Source organism: Atractosteus spatula, chromosome 14 (genome assembly GCF_055471065.1).
Source record: "Atractosteus spatula isolate fAtrSpa1 chromosome 14, fAtrSpa1.hap1, whole genome shotgun sequence".
Classification (NCBI taxonomy): domain Eukaryota; kingdom Metazoa; phylum Chordata; class Actinopteri; order Semionotiformes; family Lepisosteidae; genus Atractosteus; species Atractosteus spatula.
The window spans coordinates 2,885,572-2,909,716 of NC_142719.1; the positions used below are offsets into that span (position 1 = coordinate 2,885,572).

The window sequence follows — 24,145 nt, forward strand, 5'->3', positions numbered from 1 at the left end:
CACCGTTCAGAATCCTTGCAGCCCATTGGCTGTGCTCAGTCCTGACATCACTGCAGTGGGTTGGGACTGTTCAAGACAGACTCATTTTACAAATAGAGGCAGGCGCCCCCTGCTGGAAGTAAAAAAGAAAGACACAAATTGTCACATTGGGCAGGTGGGCTGCAGGAGATATTCTCATCTCATGCAAGCTTCTTAACAGATTGTCAGGGGTTTCAGCAGGTCTTACCTAGTTTATTTCTGATCCACTGAAACCCTGATAGATGAATACATTCCGCTACCTGTGTTTTGAATGTTAGACTATAAAAGCTATAGTGTAGTTACCCAGTTTACATAGACGATAGACTGGAATGGACTAACAACACTGAGGCCATCTACATGAAGGGCCAGAGCTGACTTTACTTCCTGAGGAGGCTCAGGTCCTTCTACGTGTGTAGTAAGATGCTCCATGTGTTCTATCAGTCGGTTGTAGCGGGTGCCATTTTCTACGCGGTGGTGCGCTGGGGCTCTGGGATTAGAGCAGGGGATGCTAACAGGTTGAACAAGCTCATCAAAAAAGCAGGTTCTGTGATTGGGTCTGACCTGGACCCCCTGGAGGTAGTGGCTGAGAGGAGAATGGTGTCCAAATTAATGGCCATCACCTCTATGACAGGCTTGTGTAACAGAAAGTGCTACAGGAGGTCATTCTTTCTTACTGCCATAAGACTGTACAACTCCACTGTGTGTCTGGGCAGGGGCAGCACTGACCTGTTTAGGGACTAAATCTGAATCCTCTGTTTACAACTGGTGTGCAATATGTGGAAGTGGATTGGGCAATTTATCTATAATTGTGTAATATAGATCTACACTTGTGCAATATGCTTGTGGATTGTGCAATATGTCTATACTGTGCAATACATCTTCTTTATGCACTGTACGTTCCGGTTTCTTTTGGTCTATTCTGTATTATTACGTTGTACTGTGCTGTGTTGATTGTGCCTGGCTGCTGTTGCACTGCAATTTCCCTCACGGGACAAATTGTCTTTAAAATGAAGTCGAATATAACAGTTGCTCTTCCAGGTTAATCATTATGGCTTATCCATTTAAAAGACAATTTCTGCACTCTTACTTAGAATTTTAGCAGGGCTGTGTGTTGGCAGATCAGAGTTATAGATTCCAGTTTTACAGGAATGTGTCACTAGAATGGCAGTAGAATGAATTCAGGATGTTATTGTGGAGGTGTAGTTACTCTGTGATCCGAAGGGATGCTTAAAAACCCCTAAAGCCCAGGAGGTTAGATTTGCATCCCTTAAATCCACAGCCCTTGGTATCCAAGACACAGAATTTACCATCCTGGGTAGGATTAGCCAATGTCTCCATGGCAACACGGCACAACACTACGTCATCCAGGATGCAGCTCAGGCCCTCCTCGCTGTGTTCATCATGGGTAGCAGAGGGGTGTGTCTGCCAGGTCGCCGTGGAAACCTGGGCTGTGTAATTCCACGGCTCCCATTTTTACGTTTAACATGTTACACAAAATTACTTCTGAGCCACTCCCTCTGCCTGTTCCTGTCGGAAGGAAGGAGGTGGAAAAGCTCCTGTCTGGTTGTGGTTAGAGGCAGTGCAGTGCCACTCGACAGGGTGCTGGTTTTAAAGAAAACCTAGCACAGAAAAGGAAAGAAATTTACCCTCCTCTCAGGCCTCACTGCTATGTCTGATAGTTCACATTTCAGCAGAGCTCTCAAGCTCCAGCACTGATTAATTTCTTTAACTGATTGGCTTTATTTGTTTGACTTTTTTACTTGTTTCTGCACTCAGCTCCGTGTTTCAGAAACTCCACTTCAGGTGAATTGTTTCTAACAGCTTTGGCATGATGAACTTAGTAGTAGCAGTAGTCTCTTCTAAAACTCAGAAACTGATACCAGTTACCAACCCCTGTCACTGGTTTCAGAGCTTGCACCTTCAATAGAAAACTGAAATCAACTAGTCTGTGATTATGAACTCGTCTGCAGCAAAAAAAACCCAAGAAAAACAGGTTGGGAACCACTGATAAATTAAACTTTACCAACCCAAGTACCTGGACTGAACCCTTCTGCAGAGGACTGTGGGTTTGCTTCATAGAGCTCAGCAGTGAACAGGGTCTCTATGATTCAGCAGCAACACCTCTTCTCATTTTTGAGAGTCTTGGGGTAGCCACTTGCAAACGCCCCATGTAGAGAGTAACACATTGAGGATTTTGCATGCAATATTCTCCCCTAATTAAACGTGGGTGTAATGGGCATCATGTGAGCACACCCTGAACATGAAGATTGAGGGGAAAATGGGTGGGGAGGGTGTGCGATGCTGATTGGGATGATTCTGCACTGAGCTCTGGCCGTATTGGCTCCGATTGCCCCTTATACAAACACATCAGGAACTATCACCTTCTCAGAGATGGGCTGGGCTGTGCACGATTTACCATCACAGGTCTTTCTTCGTCAATTCTGTTGTCACTGATGAGGGCAGTTGAGTTGTTGGAGCTTTAACATACGTCTGATATCAGCTTGGCTGAGAACATCTGTAGACAGACTGGTATTATCTTTTAATAAAGGATGTGAACCCATCTCTAATCACCCCTCCCCCTGCCCCGCCACCCATTTCATTCCACCCTGTAACACCTTCTCCCTGGAAATAAAAACACACAGTTCGTTTGACATCCATATTTTTAATTTTCTATGTATTAAAAATAATAACACATCTCTTAGTTCTAAGACTCTTACAATATTGAAAGAACAGTACTCAATTAAACTCATGTTAATCATCAGTTTGGACATCTACGGCACAGATATACAATGCAAAGGCATATTGCACAGACTTGGCTCACAGAGGGGCTCTCTGCCTTTTTTACACTTTATCTTAGGTCTTTTCATGTTACGTCTGGGGACTGAGAACTGACCACCTAAAACAGGGATACTGGGATGTGGACGGGCCCTGAGAGTCCTCCTCCTGGAGGTGCACTGTTATGTTAAAATGCCCGTTCGGGACTAGCCTGAAGAAGGCATTCTCTCATGGCTCACCACCTGTCCTTTCCATATTGCCTGTGCACGTCACAGACCATTTTAGTTTGGGTCAAACCTAACAACAGTGGCGGTGTGGGCCAGTTCAGTCAATAATTGATATTAATAACATTGATTTGATTCAGTAGAATGAAACCCTTTGACTCTCCAGGAATGATAATAAAAATCATTGATCTAACACAAAAATCCAAACACAGCCCCTTGATCGGGACAAGGACTGGCTGTTTTTGGTACATTGAAGTGTGTGTTACATCCAGATGGAGTCTATTGCAATCCAGTTTGATCCCTGCTCACTCTACACAACAGACTATTTATGCCTATTGATACACGCGAAACATTAAACCAGAACAAGTCCTGTTGAGCTCAGACCTAATGGACAGAGCTCAGAGGAGAATCCGGAGACTAAATTGTTTGGTCTGCACTGAACAATTGCGGAAATGAATAAGATCTGGAGACAAACAAAATGTGAAAAAAAAATATTGTGATAACATATTGTTGCAATCTGTATTCTCCTGTCGAGTTACAGGTAAACTCAAAAATGTTGTTTGACAGTAATCTTAATTTTTGGGGAATTTCCAAAGCTTTTTGCTCCTGAGCAAATATACCACTTTTCTGCCAGTAATTGTAATTGTTTAAAAAAGAAAACACACAAAAGACAATGTAAGTGCCATAAGAGATGGCACTGCTGATCAGAGGTGTAAATACAGTATCTGCTGTTTAGAGATGTGCAAGCTGAAACACATCTGTTGCTAAGGAGCAATAGGCTTTGGATATTTTTCTTATACAATTCCAAAGGTTCAGCTTAAAAACAGCAGCTCCTGGATATAAGAGATTACAAGAATATTTATTAAAATGTAGATACAACTTTGACTTAAAAAATACACTCAGATAACTCCAGAGACCAATTTGCTTTGGCACAGTTCACTCCAACTTACCCTTTGAAATAAATATGTATGCACAAAAAATCATCCCCTTTCAGTACCGAGTGTAACTTTTAATATTCTAAATAATATGTTGTAGTGATAAAAGCTGTGGTTGCATTGTGAGGTCGATATAATTCCTTTGCTAAGCATTCCCAGCAGCCCATTCCTAATGGTTATTGTTCTCTCTTCAGAAACAAAGGAGTAGAATTCCACAGTGCTCCAAAATAAAGTACCACACACTCACAAGACAAGCCTTTAAGCGATTCTCTGGATGGGAAACCTTATTTTGCTTACTGATTTGATTTAATATTTTTTTCAGTCATCTAAAAATATCAATTTACAAAAAAATGCTTTGTGCAAGCACGTTAACTTTTTTCTGTAAACGACGTTTGATTACGCTAAGCAACGGTTATGATCAATGTGAAAATGTTGATGCGTTGCATGCTCATTTCTGTTTTAAAGGCACATTTTTCCTAAATAATTTTGTTGCCCATTCAATTGCCTCTTGACAGATTCCCATTATGCTGTTTTTGCCTGCTCAGCCAAAAGTCTGTATTTGGCTCAGATATTGGCTTTGTTCTGCTGTTCTGGACACGGACACCAGATGGTGCTCAATGAAACCTTTCCACAACGCTTCCCTGATAATGCCAGCTGCTGGCGGCACAGATGCACAAAGCCAGGGGAAGCAGGAATGAACACCAGACATCTTCCAGCTCTCAGGAGGACTACATGTATGAACTACTTGTGCACGGGTAGGTGAACTGGTAGCTTTCGACTCAGCCTTTGCAGTGAATGAGAATTGCTCTAGATGCAGTGGAACGTAACATAAGACCATAACAAAAGAGAAGGAAGCCAGGGTATCGGCTTCGACAGCACCCACAACCCTTTGTGTAAAGAAGCGCCTCCTGCTCTCCTCCTCCTCCTCTGATGTGTGTTTCTGTGCTGATTCTGAGGAACGCAGCAATGCTCCATTTGTTTTTTCCTCTCCTCAAACCTGAGGCCAGCTCCTGCAGATACAGATATGAGGTCCACAGGGAAGCTAAAAACCTGAGCTCTCCTATCTTCTAGCAAATGCCAGAGCAAGAGCCACATCGAAGGACTTATCAGGCTGTGTCCGTCACCCTGCACAGGGCTTCTCGACTCGCAGCCCTTCCAAACTGATGAGGTACTTGAGCGTCTGTTCTTTAACTGATAATTAGCAGAGTCAGCAGCTTCATGGAAGGGCAACAGTTCGAAAAGCCCTCGTTTCAAGTGTCTTCAGGTGAACTTATCTAGGTTACCTTGTGAACATATGGGAATTTTAAATAACTGCAGAGAAAACAGTAGAAAACACCGTCGCTCTCCCTTCATCGCTCTGGATGCTTAGATCTGGCCTTGGTTTCATTGTAGCAGAATGCAGACAAATCTGGGATTGCACTGGAGGCGTAGATTTCAGTACTGTGGTAAGGGCCACTAGATGGCAATATGAACCAAGCTTAAGATTCCAAAAGGTGCTGTCATAGACAGTTTTGAAAACATATTGTTGGTGACTTTGTGTGATATTCTGCTCCTAACATTTAAACATAGCTCTTCTCTGTACCCATCGTAGCACTGTAAACCTTTCCCTGTTGGAATTCTACCACAAACCAGGTGGTGAACTTCAAGTGGAAACACTGTGAAGTACATCATGAATCCAGTCTGATCGTAAAAGAAACTACGACGACACCCATCACCAGAACGAACAACTCGTAGAAAAATGGTACTGTCCCACGCATAACAGAAATCACTGGTGCAAAGGTTTAAACTATTTGATGTATCTACAACAGGAGACAGAAACAACAACAAGGATATGCAAGTCAGGACTTCGGCTTGGGGGGTCAAATTTTTCGCTGTTATGAGCAGCTGGGCATCTCTGAAGACCAAAGCCTCCAGCTGGGCAACCCTACAGACCACAGCCTGCAGCTGGGCAACCCTACAGACTACAGCCTGCAGCTGGGCATCTCTGCAGACCACAGTCTTCAGCTGGGCAACCCTACAGACCACAGCCTGCAGCTGACCATCTCTGCAGACCACAGCCAGCAGCCAAGCAGTGATGCATAAACAGCTCCTTATGACATCACAATACCCACCATTCCTGAGGATCATTTACGGTGCAGTTCAGAGGAATGGCTTTGTACCATTCCTCCCATGACCCTCAGATTCTCTGAATAAAGGCAACATGGTCTAGGAGTCCGCTAGGACATCTGGGGCTGGATTTGGGGAACCAGAGAAGACCCCTTTTCCTCCCAACAAAGAAAATAGAGACCAGCTTCTGCTTGGAGACAATCAGAGATGCTGCAAGGATATACCATCTCACCTGATCATACAGGGCCAGGCTGCAGCAGGCTGGAGCGATGGTGTTGAGTTACCAGCCTGGAGTTCCCCTGGTCAGCAGAGATCCGTTCTCCAACACAACAGGATTCATCAGTCACACACACAAACACACACAGTCAGGGTAGAATGTAACATACAATAATAAATATTTAAATTTATGATTACTGTAATATACAGTTTTTTATGTAACAAAATGTTACATAAACTGCTTCTTTCTCCCTTTTCTTATCAGATGTTTAAAGAGCCGAGAGGCACTCAATCAGCTTGGAGCGTTTGGACTATGACGAGAGCCATTTCTGCAGCAATTTCTTTAAAGACTTTAAGTTTGCAGCATTTTTTTTTCTTTTTTTGTTTGCCAGTCTGAGATTTTCTGCTAAATGACCATATAAACCCTGATACTGACAGTTTACCTAAAGTGTATGCACACTTAACTTTGCCAAATCTCCCTGGAGCCCTGCAAGGGGGACGCACAGTCACCATCATCAGTTTCTCCTGTTCTTCTTGCACTTAGTGGATTTAATAAACCCTGTTAGTGAGAACCCTCTCAGATTACATTCTTCAGAACTGAGTCTTTGTCTTGAACTCCAACAACCTGCCCAGGGAAATGGCAGAACTCCAGCAATATCTGGGATGCTGTTGCAATTCCTAAGACTGTGGAAATTAGCTGCCTTTTTCCTTCCCTTTTAACATCTGATTTTTGTTCACAGAGGAAATTTGAGTCCGGTGCAGTTTTTCCAATTGGTTATCAGAACACTGAAATTGCAGGCCTGCCTCCAGCCTACTTCTTACTTCCAAATGCTTGGAGCATTCCTAGCAGTGTTTTGCCACTAGACAGGTAACTTAAAAAAATTAAAATTCAAACATACTTAAAATTCTTAGCTGCTTGTGTATGAAAAGAAGCATTTAAGTGTATCTGTAAAAATACTGTTCCTGGAGGTTGTTAACCGGTATTAGAACTGAAAGTTTGTGGCTGTCCAGAACCTACAGTTCCATGGTCAAAGACTGTTAATACATCTTTGACTGGATTTGATTTAGATCACAAAAGATAGAGACCAGCCTTTGCTTAGTGACAGTCAGAAAGTAAGAGAGTAGCTGCAAGGCTATCCTGATCGTACGGGGCCAGGCTGCAGCGGTGTGGAGCGATGGAGATTCCCTGGTCAGAAGAGATCCCTTTTCATACATCTCCGAAAATCCAGAGAAGAGTGGGAATGCTTATTTATATTTAGGGGGAGACCCTCTTAATATGTCCTATTACAATGATGACTTCTTATATTAATTTTCAGTTTGTTTTGCGTCATTGGTATCAGTCATTTGCTTAGCGGACGGCTCATATTAGGGTTGGTGGACAGACACTGGTATGAGAAAACTGTACGGTACAAATGAGTGCAATTATAGTACAATTTCCAGGAGAGCATCAAGACAAAATCAATATACTGTATATGACCTGCTTTCAGCTCGCACGGTACCTTCCATTCCACATTCTGACAACCAAGGAAAAGCTGCAGTTCGAATCTCACATCAAGGTTCAACCCCCTCCCTCACCCCCCCCCTCCTGGAACCTCTCTATTTCTGCATGTCGCACTGCAGGAGCAGCACAATGGAGGGGTCACTCTTGGCGGCCTCCTTGAACTCCTCCAGCGTGATCTCGTCGTTGTGGTCCTTGTCCATCTTGCTGAAGATCTTGTCCACGCGCTGCTGGGGGGTCAGCCCGTCCTCGTTCATACGCATCATGATCACCGTGCCGACCATCTTGTAGATCGCCTGGGGAAAGCACAGAGGGGAGGGATAGGCAGCTGTCAGCCGGGCAGCTGGACCATCTCATCCACTCTCCAAGGACCTTGTTCAGTACGTTCGTTCTCTGATAAATTTGTAATTGAGTCAGAAACTTAGACGACAATTTTACCTCGTTAACCGGCTCAGTTCAGTATATACCAGCAATACCTGGAGTGAGCAAAGTCCAGGAGACACCTCAGCCCTCTGGCTCCGTCTTGACGAAAGTGTTTGAAAAACCAGCACCAATCCCAGAATTGAACTATCCTCACTGAACCCTAAACTAGCACTACACTCTAGTACATTCAAACACTCAAAACCTAGAGATACTTAAACCTACCATGCATGTATCTTGAAGTGTACCTGGGTGAATAATACAGTAGCTGTGCTTCCTGGTCCAACGACAGTGCTGTGAGCAGAGCTGCGTTTGTTTAAAAGAATAAGCCAGAGGTCACCCCGAGACGCTCTGTTGCGCTGGGAGCGACCCTCTCCCTGGAGGCCTCACCTCGATGATCTCCAGCATCTCCATGCGTGTGATCTTGCCGTCCCCGTCCAGGTCATACATGTTGAAGGCCCAGTTGAGCTTCTGCTCGAAGCTGCCCCGAGAGGTGATGGACAGGGCGCAGATGAACTCCCGGAAGTCGATGGTGCCGTCTCCGTTCTTGTCGAACGTCCGGAACGCGTGCTGGGCGAACTTGGAGGCGTCGCCGTAGGGAAAGAACTGCAGGGGATGGAAAGAGGGAAAAAAAGACTGAAAGGCCCTTGTCAAGGGCATCGCCCCTCACCGGGCAGGCCTGGTCCTGCATTCCTGGGTTTCAGACACACCTGGAGCCAACCAGAGGCTGAGTGTCTAATTTAATCAGGCCATTTCTATCCATCCATTTTCTAACTCCTTCATCCACAGGTTTGTGGGGAGCTGGAGCCTGTCCCGGCATGCAATGGGCACAAGTAAGGATACACCCTGGACGGGATGCCAGTCCATCGCTGGGCGTTAATCAGGCAATTTACTGAGAGCAAATGAACCATCTCTTTGAAGCAGGACAAGAACGACTTCGTAACTCCCTTCAAACGGCATTTTTCAGTTTTACGAAGCTCTGTCTTTTGTGAGTGCCATATACAAAAGGTTAAATGGACATGCCAGCAAAGTTAACTGATGTAATGATAATAAGAACAGTTCCTTACACTTATATATCTGGAAACTCCACCCAAAGTGCTTCACAGGTAATGGGGACTCCCCTTCACCACCACCAGTGTGCAGCCATAGTGCACCAGTCCGCTCCCCACACACCAGCTCTCAGTGGGGAGGAGAGCAGAGTGATGAAGCCAGTTCAGAGACGGGGATTATTAGAAGCCCATGACTGGTAAAGGCAAATGGGAAATTTGGCCAGGACGCCGGGGTTACACCCCTACTCTTTTCGAGAAACGCCCTGGGATTTTTAATGACCACAGAGAGTCAGGACCTCGGTTTTACGTCTCATCTGAAGGACGGCGCCTGTTTACAGTATAGTGTCTCCGTCACTATACTGGGGCATTTGGACTCACAAAGATCGCAGGGTGAGCACCCCCTGTTGGTCCCACTAACACCTCTTCCAGCAGCAACCTTAGTTTTTCCCAGGAGGTCTCCCATCCAGGTACTGACCAGGCTCACACCTGCAGAGCTTCTCAAGCATGGATGGGGGTTGGGGGTTCTCTCACCTTAACGTAGAGCTGCTGGAACTCCTCCAGGTTGAGGATGCCAGTAGGACAGTCCTTCAGGAAGCCCTTGTACCACTGCTTCAGTTCACTCTCGTTGAACTCGGTGCTCTTGGTCAAGTCATCCAGGACCTCTGGGGCCAGTTTACTGTTGTGTTTCCCCATGGTGCACCGCTGCATGGGCACACAAGCAAAGGATAGCCCCTGGTGGTCACAAGCTGATAAACATGCTACAGCGTTTGTCCAGGAAGGAGCTGCCCCCAAAACACTGCACAAGAGATCAAAACCCAGTCTTACTGCCGGTCAGCGGCTTTGCCTGTGCACATTCTTGGGAGGTCTGTGGAGCTGCAAGACACTTTGGCTTCCTTGATCCCTGGTGAGTTTCAAATAGATATATAAAACTACTGGTACAGACACTAGCTGTAAAATTTATGTATACAGAAATGTTTAGTGGGTTTAATGTGACCCGTGATTCAAAATGTTACAGAAATTTCAAATCTGGCTTTGTGCAAGTAGCACAGAAAAAAGTATCCATTTTTGAAAGACACTGTTCCATGCTTTCTCAATACAGGCAGTTCTGGAAGAACCACCATTAATTTCAAACCACATCTGGAGCAAGGATATTTCAACAGAAGTGCCTTTGTCAGAGAGCCATGTAGAATGATTAAAAAATAATTTCTCAGTGTAAGCACTGTTAAATTTTGTAATAGCCTTTTACAGAAAAAAATGATTTATGGTACGCTTCACCTTTTGTATAATCCCAGATTTCATGCAGCTTTGCTAGATAAAGCCTTGCAGTAATGGCCAGCATTTGGACACCTGTGCCATTCCCCATGAGGCAATGCTGGACACAGTCCTGTGCACAGTGTAGATCTAAACCCCCAGCCACAGGACAGTGCTTTCTTAGCCAGGACCATTATCTGTGGAGCCACACTCATGACAGATCGCTCTCAGTTTTCGATGACCGCGAATTAAAAGAAACGGCTTCCATAAGAGCCAAGTGTCAATATTTACTTAATGCCAGGAGAGGCAGGGTCAAGGTGCAGAAAAGCTGCCCCATCTGATGTATTAATGGGTAGTGTTTGATCAAAGTGGCATGCAGCCATTATACCTTTGGGTCACCCAGACTGCTCCAGTAACATGCCCCTGCTAATTGGGTCTGCAGATTATTATTGTACATAAGACTGTGTTCCTGGTTGATTTATCTAGTAAAATGGAGCCTTCAGTAAAATGTGGATTCTTTTTTAATTTGGCACCTTGTGTGGGTATCAGTACAAAAGTAGATAAAACCGTATTTTGCTATAGCAGGGGCAGTGTGTGCCGTGACAGTGCCCTGAGCCCCCTGACATTTGGACTAGCTGTGCAAGGCAGACCTGACAAGAAGACTTCAGTATAAAATCAGCTGCTAGCTATGCCTGGCTGACCTGATAGGGTGATGTCAGTTTAGGCTCAGCTAGCTATGCCTGGCTAGCCTGACAGGCAGACTTCAGTTTGGCACCCAAGTCAAAGTAACAGACAAGAAGACAATGCATACCCATAGCAATTTTAATAACATGATGCACTGATCCTGCTTGGTGCTCGGATGGTTTAGTGATGCTCATTCCATCACCCTGAGTTTTTAATAAGTAAAATGACTCATTTATTGACTTATGTGGTCGAACTGGGGAGTTTCAGTTCCCAATGAAACCTGGCCTTTAGGGATGAGCTTTAGGGATTCTAAAATCAATCAACCTCCTTTGTCTGTTTCACAGGCCATGGGTGAACACTGACTACACCTGTACCTCTCCTGTATCTTCTTTTAATTTGAATTTGATAACTATGAAGCGTGTGAATGGTTACCCAGATTTTGAATAACGAAAGCCAACTTCAAAACAACAAAGTGATACAAAGAACAAATGTGAAAACCGCCGCCAAATGCAGAGAGCGAAGAGGAAGGCGTCATACAACTCGTTTCAAATCGAGTGTTTGCATCACATTCCAGAGCCTGCGGCACTCTGAGACGTGTGGCAGCGCGTCTTGCTTTGGGTGATGTTCGCTCTTGTTTGCACTCTTATTTTTCATAAAAATATTTGTGGTTTAGACTTCAATAATGATGTGAAATTACACAAAAAGCAACTGTACATAGGTATGATTTATGATGTCTAACTGGGTAAGCTGTGTTTGTTATTACTAAAACTATAATGTTAGTTATGACTGAATGAACCAATAATGAAGGAATGATAGTTATTCTCCTTTTGTCATTTATTGGTAAAAAAAAGTAAGAGTTGGGATGACATTTTTTGGGGTTCGGGACAGATCATAATTTTTCTCCATAAGAAATAATGGAAAAGGTTTTTCTTACAAATTTTCGCTACACGGAAGGAAACAAATTATCTTCGTAAAAAGAGATAGTGCTGTATTTCCAGTTTGGGTCATATGGGATTTTCCAGTGTGCAAGCAATTTCACATCGTAAAACTACAGCTAGCATGGCTGTGATACCACAGATCATGATGAAATGATACATCTATATATCAAGGTGCAGGATACAATTGGAGCAATACAGCAGAGGAGGCCTACCTCCTCCAGGCCTCAGATTGTGTAAATTGTATGTGTATTTGCAGTTTCCTCCTGTCAGACACCTGCTCTTAGTTGTCTTGGCAGTGCCAGCAGGAGGGATCAGTGGGAAGGCACAACGGCTTGCGTGAGAGCGCCAGAGTGCTCAGCAGAACTGTGCCAGAGGCCCACTGCCGCCGAGAGGAGCAGAGCAGGCCCTGCACCCAGGTGCAGCATGTCTCCGTTTGCTGTGAGAGAGCAGCGCCATGCTGGATACAGCCGTGATCATCCTCTCTGTCCGCTACTCACTTCATGAGCACAGCAAATCCGGAGCTTGCAAGCTTAGTCCGACTTGGATCACTTGGATTAGGTCATCAAAGATACTGAACTCAGCTCCCTCCCAGCTCCCTGGCTAACTGCAACTCTTCACCATGCCCTCTCATTACAAATGCATCATGCAACCACTCCATTCTCCTGTGATAATTTTGTGCTTTACAGACACATTTCTTTAAACTGTAGAAGATCAAAGCAATGTCAGCAACACAACTATTCACTGATCTCCACCTGCCTGTGCTTGATGTTTTATCACGCTTTCATCATACTCTTTTGCTCTCTTCAGGCATCGGGACAAGAAGTTCTGTTCCATTTCATGCCAGAAAGTAATTGCCTGCACAGTCTTATTTTGATCCTCTGCCATCAGGCACATTTAGAGCTCACTGCTTTCAATGCTTTAAGAAGTCTCTGCATGCACTTCCAGTTTGAAACGCTTGGGACTGATCTCTGACTTCTTCTCGCCTGCATGCTCCCTGCAACCCATGCTGTACCATGTATCTCCCATGCTGTCACATGCTCAACTGTGAAGCGTCACACTATATCTGCACTTCTCTGCATCTTCCCCATAGGGCAGAGCTGTCCTCTGCTTCCCTGTGAAATGACACAAAGCCTACACAGTTACATCTGACAAAGATCCCTAACCACATATACTGACATTGACACAGGAATAAGCATTCAGTTACTGTGAACAAAAGAATTCTTGCTTAATTTTTAAAAATGACTCTGAAATCTTTGTACAGTAGGTATTATTCCTGTGTGCAGCATCCTTCATTTTAAAGAACCCTTTTCCTCAAATGTTATGTACTTTTACAGTGAGAAATCTGTACTGGAATTCAGCAGTTTTCCTAGGATTTCACTATGCTTTTCCTCTTCTTTGCCATGCTTTCAGTCAGCTTCTTTTAAACATATTCAGATCTCACTATGCTTTTCCATGAAAATACCACATTTATGACCTTCTACTGTGCTCTCATCATGGTAGATCTCAGAAGAAGTCATGTAAAGGAGAACAATGCTAAAAATATCCTGAAGAATCCTGAGACATCCTTAGGAATCATATAACATCCTGAGGAATTATATGGCATCCTGAGAAACCAAGAAACATCCTTAGGAATCCATCTTGGAAAGATCACCAGTGACACCGCTGAACCAGAAAGGCAGGGACAGGATGGGGCTCAGCCTTAGTCTGGTCTCAGTCTGAGAGCGCAAGCAGGTGTTTGTGTCATCCTGGCCTCCCAAAGGTTGAGCACCCCAAATCACAAAAGTTTCATTTCACGCCATATATAGCCATCTACACTAATGACTGATATCATTGACACATGCTCTGGATTGCAGTGAAACATGCAATAGATTTGGCAAATGTTAAAAAATTCCATTACAACAGAGCACCTACAGAATATCTCCACCATTGGAATATTTGGACCATTTAGCCTGTTTGGAAGTTAATAGTTAATTTATTCAAGGATCTCATCTAGTTTCTTGAAAGATACTGGAAAGAAATTTGTAATATATAATATGTCTGTAATATGTTACACTCAAGGAGTGTGGGGTAGATAGTATTTACTGGCTATTCAGAATAAATGATTTTGCAAGAAAGTTAACATTCTGTGGAAGCTGGGAGCCAAATCACCATCCAATGTGGTGAAATCCACTCCTGGTATGTTTGTAAAGACAGGATATGACAGTATTGTATTAGTACAGAAGTACAGAAAGAAAAACAGAAATTTTGAGTGAAAAATACTGGGTTGTTTTATAGTTTATGATCAGCTCAGGGACTGTCTCTTCTGCGGTACCGAGAAATAAGAAATGTATTTTAATGAAAATTAAGAACACAATCTGAACTGATCTGTAATATCCGGTCCGCTGCAGCTCATCGATTGCTATCAGCAGCAGCTGCTGCGTCTTCGCTGGCGAGGAGGAAGAAAAAAAGTTCTACCAGGCTTCCAGTCTCTGTTCATGTGATTTTTCCGAAAGGAAAAAAACAGCTTTAGAGTAAAAGAGGCAGAAATGAACAGCCTGTTCAGTACTGTCCCAGTGTCATGCACCATTCTTGCTCTGCTCGATTATAGTTGTGTGACAACAATTGGATACTTTTCGCCATTTTGTGAACTAAAAGCCATCATTCAGATTTAGCAAGTCACCCTCTTAACCTGTTGTAGAAACAGACATTCATGACCCCGAAAATGACACTGAAAAGCATTTTCACCAGAATGTTGGTGTTACAGCTGTCGAAACCACTTCCAAATTGCTCTGAGACCCAGGCAGAAGAGAATCGCTGGCCCAAGCGAGTGATGACTCTCTCAGTGTTGTGTAACCGAACACTGGATCTATTTAAAGAGTCTATCTGTCATGTTATTTCCATCAGTAAAAGGCAGTGCTGCAAAGCCAGCCTGTTTTGAGAGGGATGCAGTAACTGCGCAATTGCCAAAAGCTGCCACCAGATGGGGTGATTCACAAATGCAAATAAAAAAAGAGGGCTAGTGAAGCCTTAATAAATGGGGAGTCATTGTCCAAGTATGTAGTGTGCAAAAAGGAGCAGATCATCAAGAAAACAGTGTTATATGCATTATAAGTGTTATTTTTCTGAACCTACAGAATACTGAGCACATATGCTGAAATGGTTCTCAGCCAGAAATTTGATTTGTTATTTTCGGTGTCAGTTGTTGTCTTGCCTGCAAAAAGGTGTGGAATAAATAACCTTCTAGAATCCTGCAAACTCGGCTTCATTGCATCTTAGTATGCTCAGTGTGGATGCAGCGAAGGCAACGGTCCCCGACTATCTCAGAGATGAGATGCCCCTTGTATCAAAGCCTCCGCTTCTGTGATGGAAAAAATTGCCACAAAAGAGCCCTTTCATTCAGCCGGTTAATTTAGAGGCGCCCGTGTAAGGGGTTGTCAAGGCAACCGATGGATGGCTATGAAGCCCTGCGCCTCAGCCAGCGGGCGATGATGTGGCCACGGAGCGTCGCGTGGGGAGAGCCGAGCCAGAGCCACAGCGCGGTGGGGGGACGGACGTTATCGCCTCTGCGATTGTGAAAGGAAGGTCAAATATCGGCCTTCGACTTGGGAACTCCACCACAGCGACCGCTCTGCCCGAGGGCATGAGGGCACGTGGCATCCGACACATTTATCTGCTCCAGGCTCTTTAAACTTCAGGCTTTTTTAAAAGACTTGACCTTGGTCCACGAGCTCCGATAGCTGTCCTTCATGAGTCACCGGAAGAACATGGGGAAACAGCCCCTGTCGCCAACAGGAGCCAGAGACCCGTGAAGAAAGAGGAGAGGTCCTTTCTCCTGACCTCTGACTGATCGAGCCATTTAGACCCGGAAATTAACAACACGACGAGAGAACGATTACAAGTGCTGGCACCACGATGTCAGACAAGATTAAATAAACACTACGACTCTTGCCCCCACAAGAAACAGGATCCTCGGTCCTTGTGGGGTATTTTGTCTGTCTCTAAGGATTCTAAGTTTTGGATTGTTTTCTTACCCAGCATTAAACAGCACAGGCTTTTAAATCACACGAGGGGTTTTGCGAAAACAGGAAAACATTTCGGCCCCACAAGCTGGCTGTTTTTCCTGTATCTCTGCCCTGTTCTGCCTCACCCCCTCTCTCCCTCGCTCTGCTCCCGCCGCGTCCCGAGCCCGGCCGCGGGCACCGCAGCCTCGTTTTACACGAAAGCCTCTGACCCCGAGCAGGCTGGGTTTCTGCAGCAATCGCCTCTCCTCGAGCGTGGGGAGATGGCTGCAGGGCTCTCTTCCCTGCGGACACCCTCAGCAGGCAAGCCGGGGGCCCTGCGAACGCAGGAGCACCACACAGCATGAGGCCGCCCCTGTCTGACATGTGCTAGAACACATCAGCCATAACCAGGCGTGTCTGATGTTTTCAGTTTTATTTGTGATACACTTTTCCGCTAACAAAACGCTGCCTAAAGGACACAGAGGAGTCCGCCTAGAAACCAAGAGGGATGGCTTTCACGCACACGTAGCTTCCTCTTTTAAAGACGTGCCTCTGCCTTGCTGCCTGGATCAGTCTCTTTGAGGTGTAGACCCTGACTTCCTTACATTGACTTGCTTGGTCCTTTTCAGACTCATCTTCTGTTATCCTAGGAATTGACATAGTGCATAAATGTATATTATTATCCTTTATCCTTTCTATCTTACGTATACATTGCTGTCTTCTTGCTGTTTTCAAGGGGTAAAAAACACAGATGACCATTCCTCCTCTCAGCAGTTTTATCCCCACATACCCCCTCTGCCCTTGCCTCCCCACTCTTCTGTAGTACAATTAGCACCGACCGTACCTGGACCCTGTGAGAAGCACATGACAGAACCACTAGATACAATAATCTTCCGCTGTCATTCCATAGTCTCTCCATCAAGGCTGATCATTTTAATATAGCCGGGCTCTAAGTACCTTTTGTAATCCACTTATCTCTCAAACAGTCTTCAAATTGTGTCCAGTCACCTTGACTCAATGCACCTTAGCCAATAGAAGCAGATATGGTAACATAAACCCATGTGGTAAGCAGGCACCCAGGCACAGAAAACCTCTGTACCGGGAGCTGCTGTTATTTTACTCTCAACCGGCCATGGCAACCTGCACTCACGGAAAGTCTGCACTAGGATTTGTTCAGAAACCCTGCAGACACAAATTCAACATGAGGAATCCCGATCTGAAACACTAATGAGCAAATGAATGAGAAGATGTCTGGCCAATCTCAAGGTAAAGCCTTGTGAAAATTTGCAGTAAGCTTTCACAAGTGCAAGCACAGAAAAATCTTTATTTGTTATCCCTTTTAACTGGATCAAGATGATCCTGGTGAATAAACAGCCTCATCTTTAGAGTAAAGAACTAGAGTCATTATTTATACACCAGTGAATCAGCAATCCCTGGCAGGAGCTCCATTCCAGAGGCCTCAAGCACACAGGTAGACAGCAGAGTTGTGTGGGCATCCACTGTCAAACACTCTCACACACTCTCAAACACACACAAACACACACTCATACACACACTCACGCTCTCACTCAAAAACTCTCAAACACACTCACACATGCTCTCACCCACAAACTCTCAAACACACACACTCTCCCATACACACTCAGACGCACTCACAGACACACTCACACACTATCACACACAAAAATACACAAACTCACACACGCACACCCACACACTCAAACACAAAAAGCTGCAGCTCTTGTTGTTTTTCAGAAGCAGGTGTGACCCCAGTTTGCCATGCCATCCAATCCTGGCTGGAACGGGGTTCCAGAACGATGACAAGTTAATAATGGCTTTCTGAAACTCTAGCACAGGAAACCCAGGTGTGCCACAGGGACAGCAAAGTCGGGAACAGATGTCATTCTGGAACTCATTAGGCTCGTACAACTGTGCAAGCTCTGCATGGTGTATCTGCAGGTACCTCTCTTCCTTTGGTTTTACTGTGCTTAACACACTGATTGACTTTGCTGGACCATGGAGTTCCACCACTGCTATTATGTCCTTCTATGGAGAACCAAAGAACGTAGTGTCGGTTACATGAAGAACATAATGTACAGTAGGTACAGCAGGATACATACAAGATAAGGTCATTAAGCCAATCTAGCATATTTGTTTGATAGTAGCTAATGTGATCAGAGGGATTCATCTTGGAATTTCTGCAAAGAAACCACGATTCTCAAAAGTTCCAGACTCCCATAATACATTGTGTAACAAATGTATCTCGGCACCAGTAGGATTCACGGGAAATGGCAGGCAAGTAAATGTAGCCCAGGCCTTTCCTTTGGTTTGGTTTCTCATTTGGTATGCATTCCTGAGCTGACCAGACAACATCAAACACGTCGAGCACACAAGTGATCTGTCCTGTTTTCTGTGAATGCTCACGTTGGTCACATGTGTCCCTTTCATCCTCGTAAATGAATGACAATCGATGATCGACCTTAGGAAGATGAGAGCCACCACGGCCAGCTGCCCTCCTGCTCCCTGTAGTTTAGGATGCTGGAGTCATGCAGGTGTCTTGGGTGAGGTTTTCTTTTCATGTTCAGTTTAGTAGTTGTAGAAACAGAAAAGCATCCGTCGAGTTGGAAGTAACTAGGTCATAATAAAAGACACTCAACTGTGATGAGTAAGTTAATACTATAAATCAATGTTAAATTATAAACCCCATCAGACTACAGTGAGGAGCTATGCATTAAAAGCATTCATGTCTCCTGCCCGCTACTCTATTAAAATGGTGTATTTCAGCAGCTCCACGACGTACAGGCCGACAATCAGTAGTAATTGAGAGGCTCCTGGAGGAGGTCAGGTTATTTACCAGGCCACTGATCAGTGAGCAGAAATGGCTCCCTTGGAAAAGAAGATTTTAGAACAGACAGTAATGATGATCCAGAACTTGGGCACAAGGAGCAAAGGTATCCTGGAACACTGGCACCAGGAACTGTATTATAGGAACAGAGCTCTCGAACAATGACAGGTTAATACTGGCTTTCTGCAGCAGTAGCACAGAGAATCATGGTGTACCACAGGGGCAGCAACCCGGTCTGATTTCAATTTACATTGGTGCTATACCTGATTTTAAGCTGCTGTGCAATTCTGGCTGAAATTTCCCGCTGCGTGCAGAATGACATTTGAAGGGGGCAAATTGCGATTTGCTCTTTGTCCCTGAGTGAATACCGGCTCTGGCCTCAGGGGCACAGAGTGAAGACGAGCTGCTACAGAGAAGGGGACTGCGAGGCAGCCGAGCCAGCAGGAGAGAGCCGAGCGCGCCCAATGTTTGGTGTTTACTGTAGCAGTTTGAAGAGAAGGAGGCCCCGGCCTTGAAAATGAGGTGGTAATGAGCTGGAATGGCTTGTTAGTTGCTGAAGTTAACAGTGCCTACACCGGCCTTTCTCTCTCGCTCCCCGCTGACGGCCATGACGACAGCTAGGATCTCCTGAGCCCATTCTTCTCGGCTTCTTGTTCCAGCCACTCAGCCGCACTGCAAACCCACTTCTCTCCCCTGCCTTCATCAAAGCAGCCCTGTGCTCCCACTCCTTCAGCAACACGATTCACTGGCTCTCTACTAATGGGAGAACAGAGGAGCTGTCTTGTGCGATTCCATTTAGGTTTGAATGCGCATTGTTTTGAAAATGGAACTGGAAAGCTGTGGAGGGGATCTCCTCAACGCCGTTGACAAATACTCTTTGTAAGGCTTTTTGCCAGACTTCACCCAAAACATCATCGCCAGTCCCATAAACCACCACTCCAGATGGGCACCTGGCGCTGCGCAGCGGGGTTGTGCCCAGACCGCGTGCGGCGCAGGAAGGCAGGAAAAGAAGTAAACCTGCGCAGAGGAACGCATCCACTGCCGGGGTATTATAAAACTTGAAAATAAATTGGCCCTTTGATAGGCATCTGCAGTTTTACATTAGCAATCACGCATGGCTTATAAACCTGCAGGGTTTCTAAGCTGGTCATTTTCCTACCATATCTTGAAGAACCATTCTTCTAAGTGGTTCTGGGATCTTACATTAAACGCAAAATTTAATTCAAATTACATTTTCCTTTTTTTTTGTCTTTTGTCAACATGACAAAAATGCTCAATTTGTTAGCATTTCCAAGGAAGTTAATGAAGTCATCTGGGGCTGCTGCCATCAGCTGTCATACTGCTGGACTGTGGAAATCCTTTCTGTTCACGTTCGGGAAAGCGAAACCCTCTCTTTCCGACTGCGTTTGAGCAATAGACTGCAGCTGGAATGTCTTCCTGCAAGTCCCACATGAGCAGGGCTGTGTTTTTAATGCTGTCTGCTGTTCTGGGATGTTTCTGTGTTAATGGCGCTGTCTGCTGATGTATCGGTAGTATATTACACTGTTCTGCACAGATGCTAGCAGTGCCTAGCAGGGCTCCTGCCAGTTCGCAGACCAGCGGTGTTTTCCCCAGGTCTTTTCACACTGACAGGCTCCCTAAACAGGGCTGACAGCTTCTTCCTCCCTGTCACCTACACTGTTAGCTCCTTCTAGTGCTAAACCTGGGAAATAGAAGGGACTTTGTCTTTAAAAAACAAAACAAAACCAACTCTCACTAAGTACCAAAACCACAAATGCAAGCAGACTGCAAAATAATCTACCGCATGTTCTGTTACACCTTAAAAACACTAAGTGGCAAAACAATTCTCGCATTTACAGTATCTTTATAAAGGTTTGTTTCCAAAGCCACACTGTTTACAAGACCCAGTCAAAGCCATTACCCATGTGAACTATCTGTAGTTGCGACGACACACACGTTCCCCTGTTCGGAAATCACTGCTTCAGCCTTGCATACAAGCAGTGGTGTTATCCCTCCCTGGCTCAAGCAAAAAAGAATAAGTTATTAAACATGGCCCGATTCTAAAAATATCCAGCTAGAAACCGTTCTTCAAAACCCACGTCATCTCTCGTCTCGAAAAACGTTATCTAGGTGCGATACTCCCGAGGAGTGCTTCCGGACGTCTACCATGATTATTTTATGACAAGAAAGCCTCACTCCTTTCGCAAGGGAAGCACTCAGCCGATCAAACTCTTGGGAACTCTCCAGTCCACATGTTCAGACTCGCCCTTCACGTCACGGACCGCGGCCCCCCCCCCCCCGCGCCCGCGACGAGCTGGAGAGTCACCAGTCCCACTCTGGGCCTGCCGGAGCTGGGAGGATATCGATGTGACTCGAGCCCCCCCAGCTCTGGGGATGACCCCTGTCCCCGCGTGTCCTTGGTGCTCAGAGCCAGGCCTTGGTCAGCTGAGTCTGTACAGGCGGGGGAGACGCGGAAGAGCTCTTCCATCCTCGCGGAGACTTGTCGGGCTCGGGACAGTCTCCACGCCCAATGCCCAGAGTGCCCTGTGCCCACCTCGTCCGCCTCTCCCCCTCCTCGCGTCCCTAAACCGGACGCCAGCCGCCAGGGCCCATTCCTGTGATCCGGCTCCGGTTTCCCGTTTTCCCGTCTCCCAGGAAGCGGGGCTGGGGCCGCCCCCGAGGCGGGCAGCCGCACGGAGACCCCCAGACACCCCCGCGCGGGCGGGGCTCGGAGACCTGGGCCGTTCTCGCCCGCTCGGGGGGTTAACCCCTTCCCCCCCACGGGTGCTCTTCTGACCCAAGCGCGCTCTCCCAGCTCTCCTCCCGCCCCCGGTGGCCGAACCCTCTCTCGGGGGGGCCCCCCGAGTGGGCCTGCGTGGCCCCTCCCTCCCTCCTCCGCATCTGCCCCCAGGGCCAAGGCGCAAACGAGCACCCCGGCTGGTTCCCTACCAGAGGGCCCCTTTCGGGACCCCGTGAGAAGCTGCATCGGGAAGCTCCCGCAGTCCTGCGGGATCGATCTGTTTGGGTTCGGCACGTGCACCGTCACGCGGGCCGCGGCCAGGCAGGAGGCGCGCCCGCGGGACCCACGCCAGCGCGCGCGCGCGCGCCAAAGCGGGGCCGAGACCGCACGCGGACCCGGGTCTCGAGCCCCGCCATGCCTTCGCACCCCCGCCGCCCGCGCGCCGACCGTCCTACCTGACTGACAGCTGCGGACGGCAAGCCTGAAATGACACGAACAGCGCAGAGGCGCTTGTCCCTACGATAACGCTCGGGAAGAATGGGTTCAGGTGTTTGAATGATGACTTTTGTCTCTTGTAGCGCACGTTACAATCTTCACTTGTTTGGGTACGCTGCAGCGTCGTCGACATTTCCCGTCATCAAAAAGGAAACAGTTTTAACCGCAGCACGCAAAAAAAAAAAACAATCATATTAATAATTGCTTATTATTCAAATACATATTATCATTAATAACTCACCCCGGAATGCCCAGTGAAATGTCTATTCCCTTTTACTTGTTGGGGACAGCGTGGATAATCCTTTTTCCGAGACTGGCAAACCTTAGACAAGCAAAGATATCCTGGTTTAAGGTAACTGTACTGAACTAGAAACGGGCGAAATTTCCGACTGCGCCTTGCTTCTCCGTTAACCAGAAAATGAATGGACCGCTCTTCGCTTCTGCTTAGCCAGGTCATTTGCATAGGGCCCGCCCAGCGCTGCAGGGGATTGGTTGTAGAGGGGCAAATGAAACAAATATGCAAATGAACCTCCTTGGTTTGGGCTACTTCTATTGGGCCGCGTTCCCTGTCAATCAAAATTATTTTCGGCTCCATGCGAAGCGAGAGGCGCGCACAGTGCGCTGTTGCCTGCCGACGGGATGGCTGGCTGGTATGTCAACAAGCGAGCGTTGTTCACTTCTTGTTGTGTGGGTGGCGTTGTGATTTGCCTAGCAATATTTTGAATACGCTTCTGAGACCTTCGTGCACCTTATAGTAAATACAGCGACACTGCAGACTGCAGGCACACGTTTCACGAATGGAAATACGGAATGCTCTAACCAAGAGTCGTGAGACCAAAATGGGAAATTTCTGTTTTGCAATGTGTTTGCGATGCTCAAATGCTAAAAAAAGGCACAGCGATGGGGGGGATTGTAGATACATACGTGCACTATACTGACAATCTTCTGCGGAAGCACAGAGGTCAACAGAGAGGGTTTCTATCTGTACTACCCGAAAGTTTTTGAACAGGGAGTGAGACACTGTTACGCACCTGTTTTCATTTGTGTCGAACACGTTATTGGAAAGAAAACCTGTTTCGCCGCTGTGTATCTCGGCCACCTCCGATGTACTTCTAGGAAATCGCCAGTCCGTCTGCAGATGATCGTCCTGTCCTTATTAATGGAATTTTAAAAGAAAGTGCTCTGTATGGGATCTACTTTTTTTTTAGTTTATCGTACGTCACCAGTCATCATTCTTATCTTTAATAGGTTGTTAGCCTTGGCCTGGAAACCTTGCACATTGAGTTTGAGGTGTTTCTCTGTCTGCCTGGCCGTCAGGGTGCTTTTCTTATCAGTCAGTTTCACATGTAATAGTTTTTGATTTGTCACCGTCTCCATGTCTTGCAGATGACAAAGTTCGCACGACAGTGGACAATCAAAGGAAACTTTTCATTCAAGAAGGTAACAGGGAGCAGTAGCTAGAGCATCTGCAGTTCCATAATTCTAGACATGAGTTGGCACTGTGGCCCAGGATCTGCGCCTGTGGCTGGCTGGTAGCCAGTTCTTATCCCGTGGCTGGTGGAGGAATCCGACTCCGTTGGGCCCCTGAGCAAGGCCCTTAACCCTAGCTGCTCCAGGGGTGCTGTACAATGGCTGACCCTGCGCTCTGACCCCAAGCTTCTCTCCCTGTCTGTGTGTCTCATGGAGAGCAAGCTGGGGTATGTGAAAAGACAAATTCCTAATGCAAGAAATTGTATCTGGCCAATAAAGTGGTCTTATCTTATCTTTTACGTCTTATTCAAAGAGTGAGCTCTGGCAGATCCAGTAATCACTGAAGCAATTGGGTCATCAATCAGTCATGAGTGCTTGACTGCTTAACAACTACAACACTCAATGTAACTTCCCTGTTTCCACCTTCCAAAGACTGTATTTCCTCAAGCATGGGCCCACACAGGCATCACACTTCCTTGTTCCCTGAAGATACAGTCCTGC

General features: G+C 46.1%; 1 protein-coding gene across 1 annotated transcript; it reads right to left on the bottom strand.

Annotated features, from left to right (window-relative positions):
- Nucleotides 1-2,660: 2,660 nt before the first annotated feature.
- On the bottom strand, nt 2,661-22,605 carry hpcal4 (hippocalcin like 4). Its single transcript, XM_088931697.1, has 4 exons — nt 22,416-22,605; nt 9,773-9,943; nt 8,583-8,798; nt 2,661-8,068 (listed from the first exon to the last, which is right to left on the bottom strand). Exons 2-4 carry the CDS (start codon nt 9,932-9,934, stop codon nt 7,871-7,873), a joined length of 576 nt encoding a protein of 191 aa, XP_088787823.1. The 5' UTR covers nt 9,935-9,943; nt 22,416-22,605; the 3' UTR covers nt 2,661-7,870.
- Nucleotides 22,606-24,145: the final 1,540 nt, after the last annotated feature.

Excerpts from the sequence above, each read along its gene's own strand:
- hpcal4 (XM_088931697.1), bottom strand. The coding sequence starts at position 9,934 with ATGGGGAAACACAACAGTAAACTGGCCCCAGAGGTCCTGGATGACTTG. Across the intron at positions 8,799-9,772 it reads TCCAGCAGCTCTACGTTAAG|TTCTTTCCCTACGGCGACGC; the intron begins GTGAGAGAACCC and ends CATCCCCTGCAG. Across the intron at positions 8,069-8,582 it reads AGATGCTGGAGATCATCGAG|GCGATCTACAAGATGGTCGG; the intron begins GTGAGGCCTCCA and ends TGCTTTCCCCAG.